The 23,092-nt window shown below is 49.9% G+C and overlaps 1 protein-coding gene across 9 annotated transcripts in view; it reads right to left on the bottom strand.

Moving 5' to 3' along the window:
* Positions 1–23,092, bottom strand: part of CPAMD8 (C3 and PZP like alpha-2-macroglobulin domain containing 8) — a 77,504-nt gene that overhangs the window by 38,342 nt on the left and 16,070 nt on the right. For 7 of the 9 annotated variants that reach the window (XR_008666846.1, XR_008666847.1, XM_055343332.1 and 4 more), the window contains exons 10-20: positions 22,870–22,978; positions 20,590–20,817; positions 18,708–18,878; positions 16,269–16,397; positions 11,586–11,769; positions 10,115–10,287; positions 9,351–9,500; positions 8,798–8,959; positions 7,006–7,148; positions 3,324–3,386; positions 522–753 (exon numbers count right to left, since the gene is read on the bottom strand). Coding sequence is in view for 7 of the 9 variants with exons in the window: in XM_055343332.1 (XP_055199307.1) it covers positions 522–753; positions 3,324–3,386; positions 7,006–7,148; positions 8,798–8,959; positions 9,351–9,500; positions 10,115–10,287; positions 11,586–11,769; positions 16,269–16,397; positions 18,708–18,878; positions 20,590–20,817; positions 22,870–22,978 (1,744 nt within the window). In the remaining 2 variants the exon portion in view is untranslated. The remainder of the gene's footprint in view (positions 1–521; positions 754–3,323; positions 3,387–7,005; positions 7,149–8,797; positions 8,960–9,350; positions 9,501–10,114; positions 10,288–11,585; positions 11,770–16,268; positions 16,398–18,707; positions 18,879–20,589; positions 20,818–22,869; positions 22,979–23,092) is intronic. The other 2 variants (XM_055343333.1, XM_055343337.1) reach the window with 2 other exon arrangements.

The following is a 23,092-nucleotide window of genomic DNA, read 5'->3' as shown; positions in this document are numbered from 1 at the left end:
GTCGCACTACTTTGTTACGGAAGCTGCGAGAAACCGAGGGAGTTGCCTTTTCCACTTTCTTTGAGAAGAGGCTAGGGTGGGCCGAAAAGTCCCCCGAGAACAGCCCCTGGAGCTTCCACAGCATCAGCAAGGTCGGTGGCCCTTCTGTGGTCACCGTTCTTCGTGCGTGCCAACCCATTTCCCCCGTAGTCATGGGTAGCACAGCCTCTCTCCCTGACGTCTGTGCAAACCGCAACACCGACCAGGGGAACAGTGCGGCTACGGAGGGTGAGCATGCCCATGTGCATGGGGACACTGAGCCCCCGTCCTGCTGACCTCCAGGACTTCCTGCCCCTGCCTCCCCCTTAACACAGAGGCTGCCCCTTCCATGGCCCCCTCTCCCCAGTCACGGAGCTGCTCTGTCCCCTTCCAAGGGGACAGCTCAGGCTGCCCCATCCTCATCCCTGCCTCACAGGTGCCACGTCCACCCCCCACCCCCAGGCACTGGGAAGGCTGCAGGGTGGGGAGGGTGGCTTTAGTACCTCGGCACAGGTGCCCATGTAGTTGTAGATGCTGAGCGGGACCTTGGCCTGCTCCCCGCGGACCACGTGGGGGGGCAGCGTGAAGTCAACAAAGAAAGGCTTGAAGGTCTTCAGCGGGGCAGGCACGGCGACACCCAGGCCCCAAGCCTCGGACAGACCCACTGCCTCACCCACCCAGCTGGTGATGGAGTCCGGGACCTGCATGCTGAGCATCTCCTCGCCGGATGGGTCACTGCAGAAGGAGGGACAACCGTGGGCCCTTCTCCGGGGCCATGCCCAGGTAGCCAGGTGGGGATAGGGGGCTGTGCTAAGGCCTGGGGGCCCAGGGAGGCATCCCCTGCAGCTGCGAATGCAGCATTGAGGCACCACCCAGCGTGTGACAGGAGAAAGCCACCCCTCGGCCCAAACTCATGTCATCAGAAATGCACATGGCTCTCGGGACAACCGTGAACACAGGATCACCCGCCACGAGGATTCAGCCGTAATGACACTGGCAGTGCCTGCCCCGCCCAGTTTGGGGGTGGTGGGGAACTGAATTGAGGAGACCTGTCATGTGGGACATGCTTGTGTCTCCCAGAAGGGTACATCCAAGCCTGAACCCCCAGTCCCTGGCAAATGTGACCTTATTTGGAAACAGGGTCTTTGCAGATCAAATTAGTTAAGACAAGGTCATGCTGGAATACGGTGGGCCCCAATCTAAAGATGAGGCATCCTTCTAAGAAGGAAACTCAGACACAGAGGAGGAAACCATGTAAAGACAGAGGTGGAGATGGGAGGGATGAGGAGCATCAGAGCCCCCAGAGGATGGAAGAGGTCCCGAAGGATTCTCCCCCAGAGCTTCCAGGGGGAGCGCAACCCTGCCCATATCTTGATCTTGGATGTCTAGCCTCCAAAACCATGAGAGAATAAATCTCTGTTGTTTTAAGTCACCCAGTCTATGGTACTTTGTGACAGCAGCTATGGGAAACTCACACAGTACAAAACAAACAAACATAAAATGTATCATCAATAATTTTTTGATTGATTGCCTGTTGAAAGAATAATACTTGGGTGGGGATCCCTGGGTGGCGCAGCGGTTTGGCGCCTGCCTTTGGCCCAGGGCGCGATCCTGGAGACCCGGGATCGAATCCCACATCGGGCTCCCGGTGCATGGAGCCTGCTTCTCCCTCTGCCTGTGTCTCTGCCTCTCTCTCTCTCTCTGTGTGACTATCATAAATAAAATAAAAAAAAATTAAAAAAAAAGAATAATACTTGGGGATATCTGTTGGGTTAAATAAAATATATGATTCAAATGAACTCCACTTCTTTCTTTCTGCCCTTTATAACCTGGCACTAGGAAATTGGAAATTACAGATGTGACTCATTATATTTCTTTTTTTTTAAAGATTTTATTTATTTATGAGGGACAGAGAGAGAGAGGCAGAGACACAGGCAGAGGGAGAAGCAGGCTCCATGCAGGGAGCCCAATGTGGGACTCAATTCCAGACTCCAGGATCACACCCTAGGCTGAAGGCAGATGCTCAACCACTAAGCCAAAAATCTCTTTACAAGGAAAAATCCTGGACCTGATGGCTTCACTGGTGAATTCTACTGAAACATTTTTCTTAAAAGTTTTAGAAGATATACTTACTTATTTAAGGGGGAGTGGAGAGAGAGAAAGAGAGAGAGAGAATCCCAAGCAGACTCTGTGCTGAGCATGGAGCCTGAGGCAGAGCTTGATCTCATGGCCCTGAGATCATGACCTGAGCTGAAACCAATTATTGAAACTTAACTGACTGTGTTACCCAGGTGCCCCAAATTCCATCAAATATAGAAGGGTCCAAAAAAGAACCCTTGTGTACTGTTAGTGGGAATGTAAAATGCTACAGCCACTCCGGAAAACGGAGTATGGCAGTTCCTCTAACAATTAAACATAGAATTACCGTATGAGCCAGCAATTCCACTTCTGGGTATACACCCAAAAGGACTGTACACCCAAAGGATAGACAGATAGCCCATCTTAGATTTAGATCCCTAGAACGAAATGCAATCATCTGGATCTGTTCTGACGAGGAGTTAAGTCTTTCCCATTTATTGTGAAAGCAGCCTGAGCAGCCCCCAGCTGTGAGCTCCTTTCTGTGATGACCACATGCCATGGCATCTCATGTCTAGAAAGGGGGGGGGCAGCTCAGCAGTAAACCCACCCATGGCCCTGGGGGTATCTGACCTTTCATGCCTAACTAGTTTCCCAGGGCAGGCCACCATCACCTTCTACTAGTACCACTGGTGTTCTGACACTGAGCATTGAAAGGAAAAAAGCCAACAGCATCTGGCAGGAATTTGGCACAGCAGGACTTCTTCAAAAAGAACTGAAAGGGGGGAAATAGGGAAAGGAAATATGCTGAGAAAAGCATCCTGTTTTGTGGGCAGGAGCCCGAGTCCCCTGAGGAGTGAGGGAGGCGTGGGGGGCGGGGTCAAGTTCATGTTCCAAGGAACTGTAATTGTTTTAATGAGCTCGTTCTGCAAACAGAGCAGATAGAGTTACCCCAAGTGGGAGTCATAAGAGGCACGAAGACCCTGCATTTCGTATTTCCTGAGCAGATGTCCAGGGCTGCAGTGGGATTTGGGGCTGACTTCATGGCTTTGGGTTTTATGTGTTAGAAAAGGATGCCCAAAGTCTTACTCAGATGTTGATGTCAGATCTGAAAGCAAACCCACTGGGAATAATCTGGACTTGCCTGAGTGTCTCTGAGTCAGCCCGCAAACAGCGAAGAAAAGTCATCTTATTGTAAAAAAAATTAAAAAAATAAAAGTTCACTGTACCTGATGTTGAGACAACGCCAAATCCATGTTTCGGGGAAAAAGGTCCTTTTCCTCTTCTCTGCTCTATGAAAAATTTAAAAAGAAATGATAAAATGTCATGGGCATATCTTAATTCTGTTACCTGGCAGCTAAACATCTACCCAAGTAGAACGTAACACATTAAGTCTTACCTGTAAAGGCTAACATTCTATTCAGTTAGGATGTAGCGGGTTAATTCTCTTGGCTGCCAGTTAACATTCTACCCAATTAGGATGGAACGTGCTAATTATTTTACCCGGCAGGGTTAACATTCTACTTGAGGACTCGTAGAAGTGAGGCACCAAAGGTTTGACAGACTTGCCTTCAATCGACAGTGGCACTTCACATCCTGGGTTTAGAAGGTAAGTAGGGTCGCAGGGACCCCTCCATGTCCTCCCCTTTGCTAATTTCCCTTGCTGGGCTTGCCACATTTTTCTGCATCATGACATTGAGCTATGCACCATCACCACCCCCAACCCCTCTCTGCTTCCCAAAGAACTTTCATTCTGGGTTCATTCTCAGGAGCCTCACAGCCCACCTTCCTCAGGGACTATCTTGTTCTTCAAAATAAAATAATAATAATAATAATAGCAGCAAACAAGCCCTACTTGAAAGTTGCAAAACTTCACAAAATTAAAAATGCTCATATCCAGGGCTCAGCAGTTTAGTGCCTGCCTTTGGCCCAGGGCGTGGTCCTGGAGTCCCAGGCTCGAGTCCCGCATTAGGCTCCCTGCATGGAGCCTGCCTCTCTCTCTGCCTACATCTCTGCCTCTCTCTGTGTGTCTCTCATGAATAAATAAATAAGATCTTTTTAAAAAACTGCTCGCATCCTTTTAACCTGCAGGACCTCTCTGAGGAATGAACCCTGGAAAGACCCATGGATACATGTGCCAGGACAGACAAATGGACTGGTTTGTGGCAGCAAATAGCCAAAAATATCCATCAAGAGTGTGGTTGGGTTAATCAAATGGTAGTACATTCATGCAGTGGGATGCTACACATCAGTCTAACGGAGTGAGCTCAGTGCCAGTATATAGAGATGGATTGGTCTCTCCAAGACTTATTGTAGACTTTATTTATTTATTTATTTTAATTGTAGACTTTAAAAAGGGAAGCCCAGAACATACTATAGTGTTCTCTCATTGCTTTTAAAAATTATTTTATTTATTATTATTGTTATTATTATTATTTATTTTTATTATTATTTAAATTTATTATTATTTTAAAATATCCTTGTGTGGGGCGCCTGGGTGGCACAGTCACTTAAATGTCCAACTCTTGGTTTCAGCTCAGGTCCTGAGATCAAGCCCTAGATCAGGCTCTGTGCTCAGCAGTGAGTCTGCTTGGGATTCTCTCTCCCTCTCTCTGCTCCTCCTGCTTGTGTATGCGTACTCTCTCTCTAAAATAAATAAATCTTAAGAAAATCCTTGTATATGTACAGAAAATTTCTAGAAGGATGTCTAAGAAATTATTGACCGTGGTTGCCTCTAAACAAGGGAATGGAAAGTCTAGAGGTAGGAGAGAGACTTACATTTAATTATGTAAACTTTCACACTGCTTGAAAAAATTTTAACCATTGCATATGGTTAAAAAAAATATCTTGTCCTCAGAATACAGATGCATGGATGTGTCATCCAATTATAAAAAGTCACAGACACTTCCTTTTGAAGGCATGCCTTATGCCTTTCTACACCAGGATTTACAATTGCCTTCATAGTTTGGGATTTCAGAAAATTACTTTCATACCCACTCCAGGCCAAGTTCTTGGGGTTCCTGCACACGAGACGGTCAGGGCCCCAGAGGTAGTGTCTGGTGGATGGAGGCCCTGAGGCCAGTGTTTCACCTCCCTCATCCAACCACATTCTAGAAATGCCTCCATATGCATCCAAAGTATTCATGGTCTGCCTGTGCCATGATTTGGAGTTTGGAAGTTTGGAAACTAAGATCCTGGTGGGCCTGCTACACCCCGCTAAGTATGCAGCCCACGCAGGAAGAACCTTGGAGAACAAAGTACCCAGGATCTCAATCTAGATAGAGAGGGTATGAAAGATGGAGAGGGCTTTTGTGGACAAGGTCTGCCAGGGCAGGGGATCCTCTGGGCCACTCCTGGCTCAGAATAAGCACTGAGGAGTGTGGGATCCACCCCCAAGATCTCCAGAGATACCTGATACTGACCACACTGACCCTAGCCCCCGCCCCTCAGTTCTGTGCCCCTTTTGGGAGCAATGGGCAGGAGGGAGTACAGCCAAGGCCTGCCAGCCCCTAAATCCAGAGAGAGTGGGGAGACAAGGTCTTTAGAACACTTCCCCTTCCCCAGCAAGCTGGCTGAGACCTGGGCTTGAGAAGGTAGTAAGAGAGGCAGCAGGAGAAGAGGGTGAGAAAGAAGGGGTGGGGGGGTGAGGACAAGACAGGCAAGAGGAGAAAACACCAACTCCTGTGAAATGAAGCTTTCCAGGACTCCAGGGATAAAGCCACAAATCTAAGGGGGAAATGTGAATCCTTCTCTCTCAGCCATTGATAAGTGAGCAAGCAGACAAACAAGAAGTACGTAGGAATATGGTTCACCATCAATAGGTTTGACCTAAAGCAGGCATAGAGAGCCCTGTACAGAATTGATGGGGCCTTGGATCTTCTTTTCAAGAAGACGCCAGCATTTACAAAAAAAAAAAAAAATGGCCACACAAAAAGCCTCCAAAGTAAGAACCAGACAACAGATAACAAATAGGTTCACCAGCTGCAATGCATATCTGACACAATTTACAAAACATATTTAAAAATAATAATTTAAAATACCACTCTGAAAATTTACAACGTGTCCACTTCTGGATAAGACACAGCCCCCAAAGTTAGAACCTATTTGGAACCAAGCAATAATGGAAACACTTGGGACGCCTGGGTGGCTCAGCGGTTGGGGGCCTGCCTTTTGTTCAGGTTGTGATCCCAGGATCCGGGATCGAGTCCCACATCGGGCTCCCTGCATGGAGCCTGCTTCTCCCTCTGCCTGTGTCTCTGCCTCTCTCTCACAGTCTGTGTCTCTCATGAATAAATAAATAAATCTTTTTTAAAAATAATGGAAATGCTTCACAGCACAACTCGGGTGCTGCCAGAGCAGCACTCTGAGGGAAATTCATAACCTTCAAAAGGCTAAAATGTGAAGAGTTACAATAAAAGACTGAAGAATATTACTTGGTGTTCAACTCGAAAAGGCAGAGAATTGAAGGACAAAGCCAAGAGAGAGGAGGAGAAGGAAGAGGAAGGAACAGGTGGAGGAAAGAGGTAATAGAAAGAAATTTCTAAGCAGAGAGAGGGAGCGTCAAACCCCAGCTAACCTCCCCACCCCAAACCCTCTGTCTCAGAGAGCTCTGCTCCTGATGTACCTTGCTCCCTCTGCGCCCCCAACCCTGACACACCCGAGTGGGGCGCTGAAGTGCTTGGTTCCCCAGCCCACTGGGCCAGCAGGGACTTTGCCCCTAGCAGAGGCAATATCTGAAGGCATTTCTGGTTGTAACAACGGGGGGAAAAGGGTGCTATCCGCATCAGGTGGGTGGAGGCCAGTGCTGCTGCTCAGCACCTGCTGTGCATGGACAGCTCCGCCTTGGAGAATGATCCAGTCCCCAGTGTCCATAGTATGAGTTCAGACAACCCTGCAGGAGGCAGCCATTACCTGGGGGGTTGTCTGGAGGACCCCGCTGCCACCAGGCTTCCCGTGTGGGGCTGGAAGGCAGGGACAGCCTCATCGGTGTACAGGCCACCATCCTGTCGGTGATTTAGGCTCACCAGGTTGGTCATCACCACCAGTCCAGTTTCCTAAGCAACAGACAAGGCCCAGAACCCCGGTGGACAAGTGCATGTGATGGTCCCAACAGTTCTATCACTTTGAGGCTACTGCCCAGCATCACCTTTGCTTTGTGGCTCAGTAGGGGCAGGGGGCCCATCCTCTGCTCTGAGCTTGGTGACATGGGCTGAAGGGATTGTGGGACCCAGTGACCACGCAGGGTACAGCAGTGGGAAGGCCAGCACATCTGTGGCCCAGGCACAAAAAGCCACATGTATGATTCCATTTATGTGAAATGTCCAGAACAGACAAATCCACAGAAACAGAACGTAGATTCATGGTTGCCAGGGGCTGAAGGAGGAGTATGGGGAGTGACTGACTGCTCATGGGGATGGGGTTTCCTTTTGAGGTGATGAAAATGTTCTGGAATTAGACAGAGGTGCTGGCTGCACAACATTGTCAGTGTCCTAAATGCCACCCAATTGTCCACTTTAAAATGGTTCATCTTCCTGTTAATTCTACTAATTGTGAATTTCACCATTAAAAAAAAAAAATCAGTTGGCACCTTGCCTGATCTAAACCAGAGGCAGCTGACTGCAAATGCGACTGCTCTTACCTTCATCACTGCTAAATACTGGGAGAAGGGCGCCTGGGTGATGCTGTCAGTTAAATGTCTGCCTGCAGCTCAGGTCATAATCTTGGGGTCCTGGGATTGAGCTCCACGTTGGGCTCCCTGCTTGGCAGGGAGCCTGCTTCTCCCTCTGTCCCTCCCCTCACTTGTACACCCTTTCTCTCTCTCTCAAATAAATAAAATCTTTAAAAGGAAATACTGGGAGCAACTCAATTGCAGGGAAGCCCCATTCTGGACTGGCCAGCTCTACTTTGGGAACAAGGAATATGAGCCCAGTTGCTTGGACTCAGAGCCATCACCTCCTAATTGCAAAAGCTGCCAGGGCCCAGGAGTTCACGCTGCCAGGCCTTCAACAAATGTGTAATTGAAACATCACCTGTTCCAATCCAGATATAGATACACCTGCAAATATGGGTACAGACAGATACAGACGTGTAATGTATTCTGTAGCTACTATAGCAAATGTTAATTGTGGGATCTAGGTGGTGGGTATATAGGTGTTTGTTAACTTGTTCAACTTTTCCATAAGTCTGAAAACTTTCCATAATAAAAACAGAGTGTTTTAAATGATTTTAAAACTGGGATGAAAAGCACCCACATATGTGCCATGCATTCGAGTGGAGAAGTGGAGACTGCCAGCATCCTAATGTGGCATGATCTAGAATGATGCTTGCGCCTACTGCATGCCCTGGCACCCCCGGCGCCCACAGCCAGGAAAGAGGACAGATACGAGCTACGAATGTCAGCAGGGGTGAACCTGCCACCTGAGAGAGCATGGCTGCCTGCCCCCAGTATAAAGGTTTTCCTTCCAGCAAAGCACCCTTAATGTCTTTGCTCCGCGCCAAGTTCAAGTTATCGGTTGACACCCCATCTGCCTTGCAAATCAGGAGGGTCCACTATGAGCCCTTATCGGGGAGAATCAAAAACTAGTTCTGCCCCAATAAAAGTTTGGGAACTTCCACCTTGATCATTTCTATATCCCCGAGATTGTTTGTTTCAAGAGGAGAGGAGCTTGGAAGGGGCGGTGGGTCGAAGGCCCCCTGTCCTTACAGCAAAGGCAGACCCAGAGTCCTTGGTGATGCCCCAGGGCCACGGGAAGGCGGAGGAGCGCCGGCGGCGTCGGGCTGCCAGTCCAGCCCACCAGAAGGACCCATCCTCCCGGGACACCCCGAAGGCATCAGAAACATCATAATCTTCCAATTCCTGGAAAATCTACAGGCAAAGGGGAAGAGAGACTGGTCAACTGGAGGTTGCTTTTCAACCCAAACTGGCTCTCAGGGGTCTGGCGTGCTCCCATCTCACCCTCCTTGCACAAATATCACATGGAGACCATCTTAGGTGATAGGCATGAGTGTCATTAGCCCATTGGAAACATGGGGCAGAGGGGCTGGAGAGGTAGGATCTGGACAATGTTATAGGATGAGAGTCTGATGAATTTGAACCCAACATCTTTCAACTCAGCAAAGCAATGATAAGGATTGGGTTTACCAGTGACAGAAAGAATCTGGACTCACATGGGGCCCTTCACTTCCTGGAAAGGGAGAGCCCCCCACCCCCGCAGCATGAAGGTGCTGGACCCTGGCGCCCGAGGGCCCCCACTCACCTGTGCCGGAGTCAGCTGGAACCCTGACCTGAGCAGGTAAATGCTCTTGTCCACCGCAGTGATGCACACACAGCTGCCCCTCGCAGCCCTGACCCGCAGGTCAACAACCTCCCCGGGCTGGGTTTCATTTGTTGAATAGGTCAGTGAAACCTGGACCCAAACACAGCAGGGAAGAAGGCAGGAGCTTGGCCAGACTCGACTGGTCCCCCCACCCCCATCTCTCTCCACCTGCCAAAGAAGCCAGCTCAGTGGGGACCCTGGCCTTGCTGCCCACGTGAGGACGAGGGCGGAAGGCAGAGTGACAGGAACAAGACTGATGCAACTAGAACATTCTGTGCTGAGGATGGGAGGGGAGCAAGGAGAAAGGGGGGGTGGGGACAGGCACTGGCTGAGGGCATGTAGCAGCCAGTTTCAAAGGATGCAAGGAGAAGGGACAGAAAGCTGAGCCCGCTGCTAGGGGCATGAATAGTGTCCCTTAAGTCTGGGACCCAATGGAGACAGTGAGCAGCTGACGGCTCTCCCTGTGTGTTCCTAATGCAATCTCCATCTGGGTGACTTTGGGAGGAGCTCCGGTAAAGATGCAATTTAGTTGCAATTATTCCCGAAAGCAGGGCAGCCCTTGCAGTCCTGCCTTGATACCCTCTGGGAACCCAAGTGGCAGCTGTGGACAGCCCACTCGAGGCACAAACACCCTGGAGTTCCCCCCCAGCATCCCTAGGTGGTTGTTGCTGGGCCACTCCCCCAGTCGGCTCCCCATGTCCCACCTGGTTTTCAAAGAAGTTCTCAACAGCAAACTGGAGGTTGTCCGCAACCCCTTCTCCATTCTCCCTGACATAGAAGACCAGCAGGCGGCCAAGGGGGACCATGCTAGGGGTCACAGGCAGCCGGAGAGAGGTCACACACACATTGACCTCAGCTGCTGCAGCTGGAGGAGGCTCTAAGACAAGTTAGAGGTGGGGAGAGGCATGAGGACCCAGCACCCCACACTGGGACCAGCCATGCCCCAGGTTGCCCTGGGGATGACCTGGGGCCCAGCACAAGATGGGTGTTGGTCCTGGGCCAAGTACTCCTGGATACTCACATTCCCTGTTACTTCACCTAGAAGGGAAGGGAAGGGAAGCCCAAAAGGATGTGGGGATATGACTCCTAAAGCACCATCTGGGCCAGCAGTTCTCAACCAGAGAGATGCTGCCCCCCAGGGGACATTTTTGGCTGTCATGGCTTGGGAGTGCCACTGGCATCTACGGGGCGGGAGGCCGGGCATGCTGCTCGACACTCTGCTGTGCACAGCATGGCCCCGACAACAGGAGAATGATCCAGCCCCAAACATTAGTAGTGCCCGGAGTGGGAAACTCTGCCTTTCCATGAGAGGGACCCTGGGTTCCGGTCTACCTATGCATCTATCTATCATCTATCTGTCTATCTATCTATCTAGCTATCATCTATCTATTATCTATCTATGTCTATGAACTATGAATGAATATGTCTATGAATCTAAGTGTGAATCTAAGTATAGATCTAGATCTATCTACTCATAAATCCATGAGTCTATCTATCTGTCTGTCTGTCTATCTGTCTATGTCTGATTCTCACCTACAGCTGACTTTCCCTTTTAGAGACAGTAGCAATGTCTGGAGATTTTTTAAGTCATCGTATTGTGTGTGAATAGGTTGCTACTGGCACTGAATGGGTGGAGGCTCTGGATGCTCCCTGACACCGTACCGCACGCTGGACAGCCCCACCACAAATGGCCTGCCTTCAGCTGTCCCCATTGCCCAGTCTGGGGATCCTGCTCTAGGCAGAAGGATTATGAAGGGGGAAGAGGCTGGGGAAGACCCAGAGGAGGCTGTGGGTCTCATGAGAAGCACATGGAGTCAAGGAGGGAGAGGAGGAAGAAGACTCCTGGTTGGGAGGGTGACCTGGGCAGAGAGGCCGCTGGCTGATGGCCACACAGCACAGTGTGGGCCAGCACAGGGGTCCAGCCTGTGGCTGGCCTGCCCCTTGTGCCCTGCAGACAGGCAGTGAGGACAGCCTGGAGAGGACCTCTCCACCTCCAGCAGCTGCTCACTGCCCACCTCCTGGTCCGAGTCACATCTTGCCTGGGACACAAGCCCTCTGTCCTGAGACAGGCTCCCCCTCCAGGATGAGTCCTGCTTACCCCTCCTTTCTGGGGCACCCACCCCGGTCTCAGTGGTTCCAAAGGAACAAGGAACACCTGACTGCGGCCTGGCTCACCTGTCTCAGAAAGGTGCATTAACCGAATCGGTGTCTCTGTGGCTGCCCGCCTGCTTCTCTGCTGAGTGATGTGGGCGGGCTGCTGGCCTGAGAGCACAATGTTGCCCCTCGCGGCCACCTCGTAGTACAGGGTGAAGTTGCAGGGACACGTGGACTTCACGGGGAAATGGGCTTCCCTTCCCACCTGTGGAAGACAGGCAGCATGAGGAGCCCGATGTGGCACCCATAGCCTGGCACCAAGGCCACAGCCCCCACTCCAGGCAGATGGCCACTCTGGGGCCACAGGGAGGCCAGGACAGCTGAGGCAGGAGTGCCAGCCTCAGAGCAGAGAACTGGGCATCCTGGCAGTGGCCACGGCCCCTGGGCAGCCTCAGCTGGCTACTCTGTCAATGAGCTGCGGTGCGGATCGAGTGTACTAACAGTGTGGAAGCTCTCAATGAGGTGATGTGCAGTAAAAGAGTGAACCTGGCCCGAAGAGAGCTCTGGCCTTTGGCCCCGGCTTCCCAGGGGGGATCTCTAAGCCTCTGAAATGTCCTCCCTACTAGGTATCTTTGCTTACCTGAGGGCTCAGGCCCCACCAGCTACTGACAATATGATTTATGAGGACTGCCTGGGTCGCACTCAATCAATTTGAGTTCTGGAGAGCCTGGAACTGAGAGGTCAGCCATGCAGGTGGTCAGCCATGGCTATGTGACTGACCCCCCAATAACAAAACCCCAGACCCTGAGCATCCCGGGTCACATATTTGCTAAGGATCTGGTGTCCCACATACATAAAGAACTCACAACTCGGCAATGAAAAGACAAACAATTTTCTAAAACTTAGAAACAGCAGGAGAAGCTGAAGGAAGGATATACAGGATCTCCCTGTACTGTCCGAGCAACTCTTCTGAAAAATCTAAAATTATTCCAAAATTTAAAATTAAAAAAAAAGGAATTGATAACAGATTATAACATATTGAACAATTGTTTTCAGATCCTCAAGTCTGTAACATACTCTACACAATGACACAACAAAAATAACAGTAGGGAGGAGAGAAAGAAAGTTCTTTCCTTTTTTTTTTAAGATTTTATTTATTTATTCATGAGAGACACAGAGAGAGAGGCAGAGACACAGGCAGAGGGAGAAGCAGGCTCCACGCAGGGAGCCCGATGTGGGACTCGATCCTGGGTCTCCAGGATCACACCCCGGGCTGAAGGTGGTGCTAAACCGCTGCGCCACCGGCGCTGCCCAAGTTCTTTCTTTTTATGGAGGAACAGCAGCTAACAAATGAGAGTTCAGAACCCCCATCATGATGCCCCTATTGTGGTAACAGGTCACAATGAGAATTGTCAGTGATGCTAAAGGCACAGGATGAAAGGTTGCTGGGGATCAGGACAGTGTGGCAGGGGCCTCAGATTGTCACCCCGGTGATTCAGTGGCCTCACCCACAAGGAAAAAGAGCTGAGAGTTATCACACTCCAACCGAGGATAAGATGAGCTCCAGCAACATGGGGCTGTGCCTTCTAAATCTGTGCCTCTTGACAGGATATACGAGCGGCACATATGTGGCAATTTTGCCTGATTCTAATTAATAACGTGGGATCATCTACAAGACCACGGACCTAAATTCTTCACAAAAATCATGCTTATGTAAAGGCAGAGGCGGGGACTATTCCAGATCAAGAGCAACTAGGGACACAGAAGAGCCAAATGCAACACATAAACTGATCCTGAATGAAATGCGCGCACACACACACACATACACACACTTGCATGCATGTTCACATAGACACATGCATATGGTTGCATGCTTACATGTATGTGCATCATAAGACTGTGTAGATGTAACAATATCTTGAGTTAAGACAATTTTCTTAGATGTCATAAGAACCTTGAGATCATGCTGAAAAATGTCCTTATTTTTAGGACCCGTTATGTTCAACTATTTAAGAGTGAAGCATCACGATATATGTAATTTATTTTCCAATGTTGCAGAAAATGAAAAGTCTAAAGAAATGGATGGCTGGGTGGATGTGTGGGTGAATGGATGAGTGGATGGCTGGGTAGATGGGTGGATGGATGGATAGGCTCATGGGTGGATAGATGAGTAGATGTGTGGGTGGATGGATGGGTGGATGGCTGGGTGGGTGGGTAAGTGGACAGGTGGATGCATGAGTGGGAGGATGGATAGATGGACAGAGGCAAAATATTAATTCATAAATCTAGGTGAAAGGCATATGGTTATACTGTTTTCTACAATTTCTTTTTTTTCTTTTTTTTTTTTTTTCGTTTTCTACAATTTCTAAGTTTGTAAATATCCTCCTTATAAAAAGACATCTAAACAAAAGTCCCCTTGGGTTTCAATGCTGGAAAAAAGAAAAGAGCAAAACCTTTCTCCTTTCCTCACACACTAGCCCCATGGCATCACGTCAACCCTGAACGGCAGGCTTGACAGCCCCCATTCTCAGAGCAGCTCATCCCTGCATGCACCTCAGATCTGGAGGAAGGAGAAGGATCCCAACACAGAGCCCAGGCTGGACCAAGCTCAGTCACTCTGGTCTCCATGCCCTGAGGCCATACCCGGGGGACGCCCTGGTGACAGTCATGGGGCAGGGGGAAGCAGGAGTCTGCTGACCCAACTCAGGCAGGATGGAGATGTCCCTCCAAGAGGAAAGTCTGAGTGACCCAGCCAAGTCCTCATCTAATGGGAACTGTGGCACGGCCAGCTGGGGACACAGGGCTCCTTCCCGCCCCCACAGGAAGGCAGCCAACACCAGCATCCCCACAAGGCGCTGCTGGTTGAATAGCATTACAAGAACAGCGTGTTCAGCCAAGCCAGGCACAATCTCCTCTGAGTTTCTCATTCTCAGAACCCCTGCAGAGGGCCGCTAGGTCCCAAAATGGGTGGCCCTGGTGCCAGGATTCCTCTGAACTGCATCCCAGGGGCCCCTGGCCCGTCTGGGCAGCAGCTCTCAGAAAGGGAGTTTATGGGGCTGGTAGGGCCTGGGAGCAATGCCTGGGAGCCTGCCACCACTCCTGGCGGCCAGGCTCTGCCCTCAGGCTCAGTTAAAGGAGCTAATAGGGTGCTTCATTATACATACATCATTCAAGAGGGGGTAAGCATTCCACAGTCCTTGTGTAGGGTTTGGTCCTATGTGCATTTTCAGGCATCCATTGGGGATGTAGGGATGTATCCCCATGGATAAGAGGTGGACTGCTGTATATACGTGAGGGGGAAACAGCTATTTTGAGTTTCTGCCTGGGCAATTGATAGCCTGACAAGCTGCTCACAGCCAGAGTCTGGACATTTATATGAGGACCCAAGCTTAGGATTCTGGCCACAACTTTCTGCTTCACTTTTCCCCACATGCCTTTTAAAATAACCCCTTAGGGTTAGGGACACCTGAGTGGCTCAATGGTTGAGCATCTGCCTTTGGTTCAGGTCGTGATCTGGGGTCCTGGGACTGAATCCTGTATCAGGCTCCCCGCAGGGAGCCTGCCTCTCCCACTGCCTATGTCTCTGTTTCTATCTCTCATGAATAAATAAATAAAATCTTTTTTAAAAAATAAAAATAACCCCTTAGCACTGACCCCTCAAATGTTAGCAACCTCCTTCTCAACCACCTTATGAGTAACAGGTGCTTGCTGCCCTACTGTCTGTCTCCTAGGACATGACCTGGGACAGAGGACTGTCCTTTCCCCCAGGTTCACTATGTGCTCGCTCACCCCACTCTGGGATCTGTACCTAAATTTCATGACTTGACTTCCTTTGTATGTATTGAAACTGTGCCCCCAGTCAAAACAACTCCAGGGGTTTTCACTTCTCCCAACACAATAGAACATTCTGGAAAAGGCAAAAATATAAAACAGTGAAAATATGGGTGGTTGCCAGGGGCTCGTGGGGAGGGAGGGATGAATGAACAGCTGGGTGGAACGCTGAAACCATTCTGTACGATACTATAATGCTGGATGCATGTCGTTATACGTGTGTCCAAACGCACCGAGTCTGCAATATAGAGAGGGCCCTAACATACCCTGTTATTATTTTAGTTAATAACAACACATCGATACCAGCTCATCAACTGTAACAGGTGTGCCACCCTAAGACAAGCTGCTAATCACCAGGGAACCCGCACGTGGGGGACAGAGGGAGCAAAGGAACTCTGCACTTTCTGCTCAAATTTCACAGCTCCGCATCTCCACACCCATCTCCATCCATCTTGCTTAATCAGGATTGTTGAATAACAGACTGGGAGGAAGGAACACGGGACCCAGACCTAGGACTGTCTCATCTCCGTACTCAGGTGTGTCTGCAAGCGTTGGCTGGGGAAATCCGGTGCCTGCACCCAAGAAGTGCCACCCTGCGGACAGCGGGAACCTGGGCCAACAGTTGGGGGTCCTGCCTCAGGCGTGGGAGCAAGTGATGGTACCGGCACCCTGAGGGCCAGGTTAATCAGGGTAAACCCCAGGCCACAGCCTAAAGGTTCACCATGATTAAATCCCAGGCATTCATCCAGAAGAATCCACCCCCCCCAACACACACACACACACACACACACACACACACACACACACACACACTGCTGAAGGGACAGGGACTCCTGTGTCCCTGCTGGGGCATGCCCACGTCCCCCGAGGCGCGTGCTTGCTGCTTTCCTGAGGCACCTCGTGCCAGGGGAAGGGCACACCTGAAAGCCTTACCTGCAGGGGGCGGGGAGGTGGCTGCAGCTGCAGATAGCACTGGCTTGGGGAGTACCAGCTGCTGAGAGAGAGATAGCTCGGCAGGTACTGGGCCCCCACAGGCTTCCCCTGGAGCGCTGTCACCTTGGTCTGAAGAAAAGAGGATATTTGGTTAAGGCCTGGGTGCTTGGTGGAAGAAGGGGGTCTTGGGGAGGCTTCTGACTGCCCTGGCCTGCGTCAAGACCCTCTTATGCTCTAATTGCCCTTTGGAGACCCCCTTTCCCCAGTTCTCAGAGAATGGGGTCCAATGTGCCTTAAGGCAGTGTTCCTCGGCTCCAGGAAGCAAGGTCCAAGACTGGTCACAGGGTGTCAGGGGGTGGCTCCAGCAGAGGCAGGTGACTCATGTGGCCACCAAGAAAGTTCTATCACAGGCATGTTAGGAAGCCCTCCCCATCCCTCTTTCTCTCTCTCTCTCTGTTTTGCCAGTGGCCCTGGTGTATTCTCAGAGGGGATAACAGCCTAGGAAATGAACACAGAGAGGGTGGTCAGGAGAAGGAGTGGCCATGCAGGACAGCATTCCCGGGGCTCTGCACCCCACTCCTCCCTCTGTGTGCACCCAGTCCTGCCTGGGTGCTTATACTGCTTTTGCTCCTTTGGGGTTTGAGCTTGTCGCCTTCTCTTGCTGCTGAAAGAGGATAGACAATACAAGGGAGAGGCCAGAGGTGCAGACCTAAGACTTCTGTGAGATCAAGAGTAAAGAAGTTGGGGGCTCCTGGGTGGCTCAGTTAAGTGTCTGAATTGATTTTGGCTCAGGTCATGATCTCAGGATCCTGGGATCGAGACCCATGTTGGGCTCTGTGCTCAGCGTGGAGTTGGTTTGTTCCTCTCCCTCCGCTCTTCCCCCCATGCACGTGCTCGTGCTCTCTCTCTAAAACAAATACATATTTTAAAAAATTAAAGTAAAAAGTAAAATAAATAGAAAATAACACCTGCAATTAGTTTTGTTTTTTTTTTTTAAGATTTTATTTATTTATTCATGAGAGACACAGAGAGAGAGGCAGAGACACAGGTAGAGGGAGAAGAAGGCTCCATGCAGGGAGCCTGATGTGGGACTTGATCCCGGGTCTCCAGGATCACACCCTGGGCTGAAGGCGGCACTAAACCGCTGAGCCACCTGAGCTGCCCTAGTTCTGCTTTTAAAAAAATAATTAGGGACACCTGGGTGGCTCAGCGCTTGAGCATCTGCCTTAGGCCCGGGGCACAGGCCACAGGACTAGGGATCAAGTCTCGCATAGTGCTTCCTGCATGAGGCCTGCTTCTCCCTCCGCCTGAGTCTCTGCCTGTCTGCCTCTCTGTATCTCTCATGAATAACTAAATAAAAACTTTAAATTAAAAAAAATAATTAAAGACCTTTTCCTAAGCAGTATTCAGTAACAGAAACAGAGTATCTTTCTATTAATGTGATATTTTTAGGAAAAAGCTAATTTTTAGACATGTATCTATGAGACAGAAAATTGTTCAGCTAATTCTGGTATTTGTAGTCATTTCAGGGCTTTGCTGCTACTTAATTGCTAGGGGACTAATGGAAATAAAGGAATGCCTTTTGATCATTAAAAAAAAAGCTGTAATTGTAGCAATGGATTTGTAGTCCATTTGAGGGCTGTAGGCTGGACACCCCCAAGCTTACAACTTCGATGGTTAAAACCCTTTAAAGACATGTTGCCTGACTGAGGACAACAAGTGTCCTCAGCTTCCACCTACACATTTACTCTCAGCCACCCCCACCCCTTCCCTGCCATCCAGCATCCATGAGGCCATCACAGAGTCAGGGGGTGAGGGGGGTGGCTGGACACCCTTTTCTACCATTCCTGCTCCTCCCTCCCCTGACAATGGGACCCCATGTCCTGCCCATTCTACCTTCACAGCTCCAGGCTCAGTGGCCTCTCTGTCATCACCTCCTGTCTGCCCAACTGTGCCCCACCCCCAGGTACCCTCCCATTATAGTTACTGGAACCGCTGAATATTAAAAATCAGACCACTCTGTCCCCCTGATGCTGCCTTCTGGATAACCCCCCAACACCCCTGTGAGGTCAGGGACACCCTGCCAATTCCTTCCTCTGTATCTTCCTGAAGGACTCAGCCTGGCTGGGCCCAATTACACTATGATGGAGGGCCTCTGCATGCTATTTCACCCTCCCTGAAGCAGCCTGCATGACCCTCCCCGAGGTCAGGAGTCCACATCATGAGGTCCCTTTGGGACAGCCTCCTTCAGCATGACAGAGCCAGGAGCCCTCACCTCTCCTTGACCTCCCATCTTGCCCTGGGATGGGCTGGTTTCCATCCCCCAAATTCCACATCAAAGACTGTAAACTCCCTCAGGGGAGCAGTAGGCCACAGGTCCACTGAGCTGGTGCCCAAGCATGGACTGAGGAAGGCACCAAGGCTGTGAGACTCACCCACCTCCAGCCACACATGTTGTGCTGACATAGGGATGAAGGGGATTTCAAACACCACCAGCCCTCCCTGGGACACAAATTCAGTGGTGTAGATGTTGTCCTTTGGTGTCAGCTCTGCCCTGATCTGGACCGTCACCCCCTCGGCTGGGCTGCCATCTGGGTAGGACAGCTCCACCTGGAAGGGGTCACCAAAGATTCAAAACAGTCAGGGCAGCACCATGCCTCAAACTGATCTACAGACTCAACCCAATCCCCCATCAAAATCCCAGCCAACTACTTCACAGAAATTGACAAGCTAAAAGTCACAGGGAATTGCAAGAGACCCCAAATAACCAAAACAATCATGAAAAAGTGAAACAAAAGAGAACTTACATGTCCCAATTTCAAAATTCACTATGAAGCTACAGAAATCAAGACAATGTAGTATTGGCATAGGAGAGACGTGGTGATCGATGGGATAGAACCGAGAGTCCAGATATAAATCCACACATCCGTGGCAAACTGGTTTTCAACAAGAGTGTCAAGACCATTCAATGGGTAAAGAACAGTTTCCTCAACAAATGGGGCTAGGACGGCAGGATACCCACATTCAAAACAATGAAGTCGAACCCCTACCTCACACCATCTACAAAAGTTAAAAATGAATCATAGACCTAAAGTTAAGAGCTAGAACTCTGAAACTCTTAGAAGATGGGGGGTGGTGTAAGAGGACTTTCATGACCTTGGACTTGGCAAAGAAGTCACAAGGTACAAGTCATCACATGCTGGCTGTTAGCCTGGTGTCACACGGTGAACCAGACTTCCCAGGCCACATGGTATGGAGTTAAATAAAGACCACCTGAAAAAAAATGAGTAAAGGCTATGTATTCAAAGCTTGCCGTAGCAAGGGAGTCATGGCCACCATCACTGGTGTTTGGCAAAGACTCAAACACAGGTGAAGCAGGAAAGCCTTATAGAGAGAAACAGGGAAGGCTTCAGGTGTGTCCCAGTTGGAGGCTACCAGGGTGGGGATGCTATAGGTGGTTAACTGGGAGCAGGGTACCCTCGGCAATTGGTTAGGGGAGCATACAGGGGCTCAGTGTCTACCAAGTGCGTGGATTTATTTCTGCACCCTGAATTCTATCCCATCGGTCTCCATGCACAAATCACAGTGGAGGAAGCACCACATGCTGGCCATTGACCTGGTGCCACGCTGGGGTATGAACAGAACAGACCATCTTATGAGCAGTTCCTTGTGATGCTCAGACCTCACTCAGAAAAGGCAGTCAGAACAAGGGGTTCAGAAGACAGGGATGGTGGGGTGTTCAGGTGGCTCAGTTGGTTAAACATCTGCCTTCAGCTCAGGTCATGATCCCAGGGTCCTAGGGTCAAGCGCCGCATCGGGTTTCCTGTTCAGTGAGGAGCCCGCTTCTCTCTCTGCCCCTCCCATGCTCGTGTACGTGCATGCAGATGCACGTACACTCTCTCTCTCTCTTTCTCAAAGAAACAAATAAAATATTTTTAAAAAATATTTTTTTTTAAATATTTTTATTTTATTTTTTTTTTTAATTTTTATTTATTTATGATAGTCACAGAGAGAGAGAGAGAGAGAGAGGCAGAGACACAGGCAGAGGGAGAAGCAGGCTCCATGCACCGGGAGCCCGACGTGGGACTCGATCCCGGGTCTCCAGGATCGCGCCCTGGGCCAAAGGCAGGCGCCAAACCGCTGTGCCACCCAGGGATCCCAAAAAAATATTTTTTTATTTAAAATAATTTAAAAGAAATAAAAGACATCATCTTCAGTAGAGTCCCAATTTGGACCCCCAGGTGACCTTCAAGCAGAGCTAGGGTAGGAGGCAGTGCACAGCTTGTGTCCTCAGACAGCCCCTCGGATCCCCAGTGCTTACCTTCCCTACATAGGACAGGCCTGGCTTAAACTGCTTCCTGGTGTCCTTGGAGTAGCGGACGTCCACCAGCTGCCTCTGGACAGGGGTGGAGTCATCAAACGCCACCTGCTGGCTCCCGTCCACACTGGTTACCGTGGCCCAGATGCTGACGGTGCCCCGGAAGTGCTCGGGGACATCGGCTGGGATCATGTCCTTCACACAGATGTCAAAGTCCTGGGAGCCGTGGATCTGGAGGTAGGAAACACAGAACATGCTCACTCAGGGCTGGAGTGGCGTCAAGGAAAGATTCTCAAAACCACATCTTAATTGCAGGACTCTCCAGCTGCTTGGAGGGCCAGGGGACACTCAGTGACACACTCAAGCTATGCTGTGAGTCACTGGATCCCTTGCTGGATATCCCCTGTAAGATGTCCCCTGTAGTAAGATGACTGCCCTCCAGCAGACATCGGGGCAGGGATTTGAACTTGGTCATCCCCCACTTTGGAGCACTTATTCTATTCCCATACCCGGGGCACAGAATGCCCCCATTCCACCCCTATCTCAGGACCCAGGCGGGGTCCTGACAAATAAGCCACATCCAGAAAGAAGAAAGAAAAACCGGGTTTTCAGACTTTATGTACACAAGAATGTGAAGTCATGCAGCCGCTTTGGAAAAGAGTCTGGGAGTTTCTCAAATGCCTAAACATAGAGTTACCCCCAAATATACAAAAAGACCATGGCCAGACCATACAGAAAAATGACCAACTCATTACCAGCCTTGAAGGAAGTCTGACCCCTGTGTCTAGCAACTGGCAGGAAGACAAAATCCCCGAACAACCAGCCCCAAATGGCCAGGAATTGATCAATAACTGACAACTTCCCTGATTTTTGTCCCTACTTCTTTTTTTTTTTAAGATGTATTTATTTATTTAAGTAATGTTTGCACCCAACATGGGGCTCAAACTCACGAGCCTGAGATTAAGAGTCACTTACTTTACTGACTGAGCCAGCCAGGCACCCCATTTTATTTTATTAAAGATTTATTTATTTATTTCAGAAAGAGAGAGCGCATATGCACAGACTCAAGCAGACTCTCCACTGAGTGCAGAGCCCAATGCAGGGCTCAATCCCATAACCATGAGATCATAACCTGAGCCAAAACCAAGAGTCAGACACCTAGCCAACTGTGCCACCCAGGCACCTCAAGGCACCCCTTTAAAAAAAATTTTTTTAGGGGATCCCTGGGTGGCGCAGCGGTTTGGCGCCTGCCTTTGGCCCAGGGCGCGATCCTGGAGACCCGGGATCGAATCCCACGTCGGGCTCCCGGTGCATGGAGCCTGCTTCTCCCTCTGTCTATGTCTCTGCTTCTCTCTCTCTCTCTCTCTCTCTCTCTGTGTGTGTGTGACTATCATAAATAAATAAAAAAAAATTAAAAAAAAATTTTTTTAAAGTAAACTCTCAAGGTGGGGTTCAAACTCATGACTCCAAGATCAAGAATCTCACGCTCTACCTACTGAGCCAACCAAGTGTCCCTTTTCCCTACTTCTGAGAAAGACAAATATGCACCCCTAACCAATCTCACAAGAAGCTCTCCTTCTAGATAGGCGCTCACAGCTTCCCTATGTCCACAGCCTGCAGCTGGCGCACACCTGAAGCCTTCCCTCTTGCTCACAATAAAGCTTCGAGTATGCCAAGCAGGAGTGATGGTAGTTGACTCCCTTGCTATAGCAAAGCTCTGAATAAATAGCCTTTGCTCATTCTTACTGGGATAGTGTATGTAATTCCACACAACCCAGGAGGGCCACATCCAAGAGAAAGGAACACGTCCAGCCTCACACAAACCTGTACGCGAGTGTTCAGAGCAGCATTATCTATAAGAGCCAAAAAAGTGGAAAAAACTCAAATATCCATCAACAGGTAAATGGAAAAACAAAATGTGGCTGTGGCCCATCCAAAATGAACTATTACTCAGCCGTAAAAAGGAACCCTGAAAACATCGTCCCAAGTGAAAGAAGCTGGACACAAAAGACCATAGATCATATGATTCTGGGCAGCCCGGGTGGCTCAGCGGTTTAGCGCCACCGTCAGCCCAGGGCATGATCCTGGAGACCCGGGATCGAGGCCCATGTTGGGCTCCCTGCATGGAACCTGCTTCTCCCTCTGCCTGTGTCTCTGCCTCTCTCTCTGTTTCTCAAATAAATAAATAAAATCTTTTAAAAAAATTAAAAAAAAGAACATACAATTCTATGTATCTGGAATGTCCAAGGGAAGCTCCTGGTGCATGAGGTCCCTGCTCCTCACCTTTGTGGTTCTGAGGATGGGGCGCCCCACCTCCTGGCTGTAGTACCCCACGCCATTTACAGTCATATTGATCGTTAAGTTCCCCGAGACAGGTTTCCCAAAGGTATACCTGGAACAAAAGGACAAAGTGAGTTAATTTCCCACGGAGCAGCAGGGGTGGGGTGGGGTCAGTCTCAGGAAGGTCAAGCCCCCGTGTTGTGGTCAGCTGATACAGGGATGCTTC

The sequence above is a fragment of the Nyctereutes procyonoides genome, unplaced genomic scaffold (assembly GCF_905146905.1).
Source record: "Nyctereutes procyonoides isolate TBG_1078 unplaced genomic scaffold, NYPRO_anot_genome, whole genome shotgun sequence".
In the NCBI taxonomy this organism is placed as follows: domain Eukaryota; kingdom Metazoa; phylum Chordata; class Mammalia; order Carnivora; family Canidae; genus Nyctereutes; species Nyctereutes procyonoides.
Note: the sequence above shows the minus strand (reverse complement) of the source record. Positions and strands in the feature narration are given on the sequence as shown.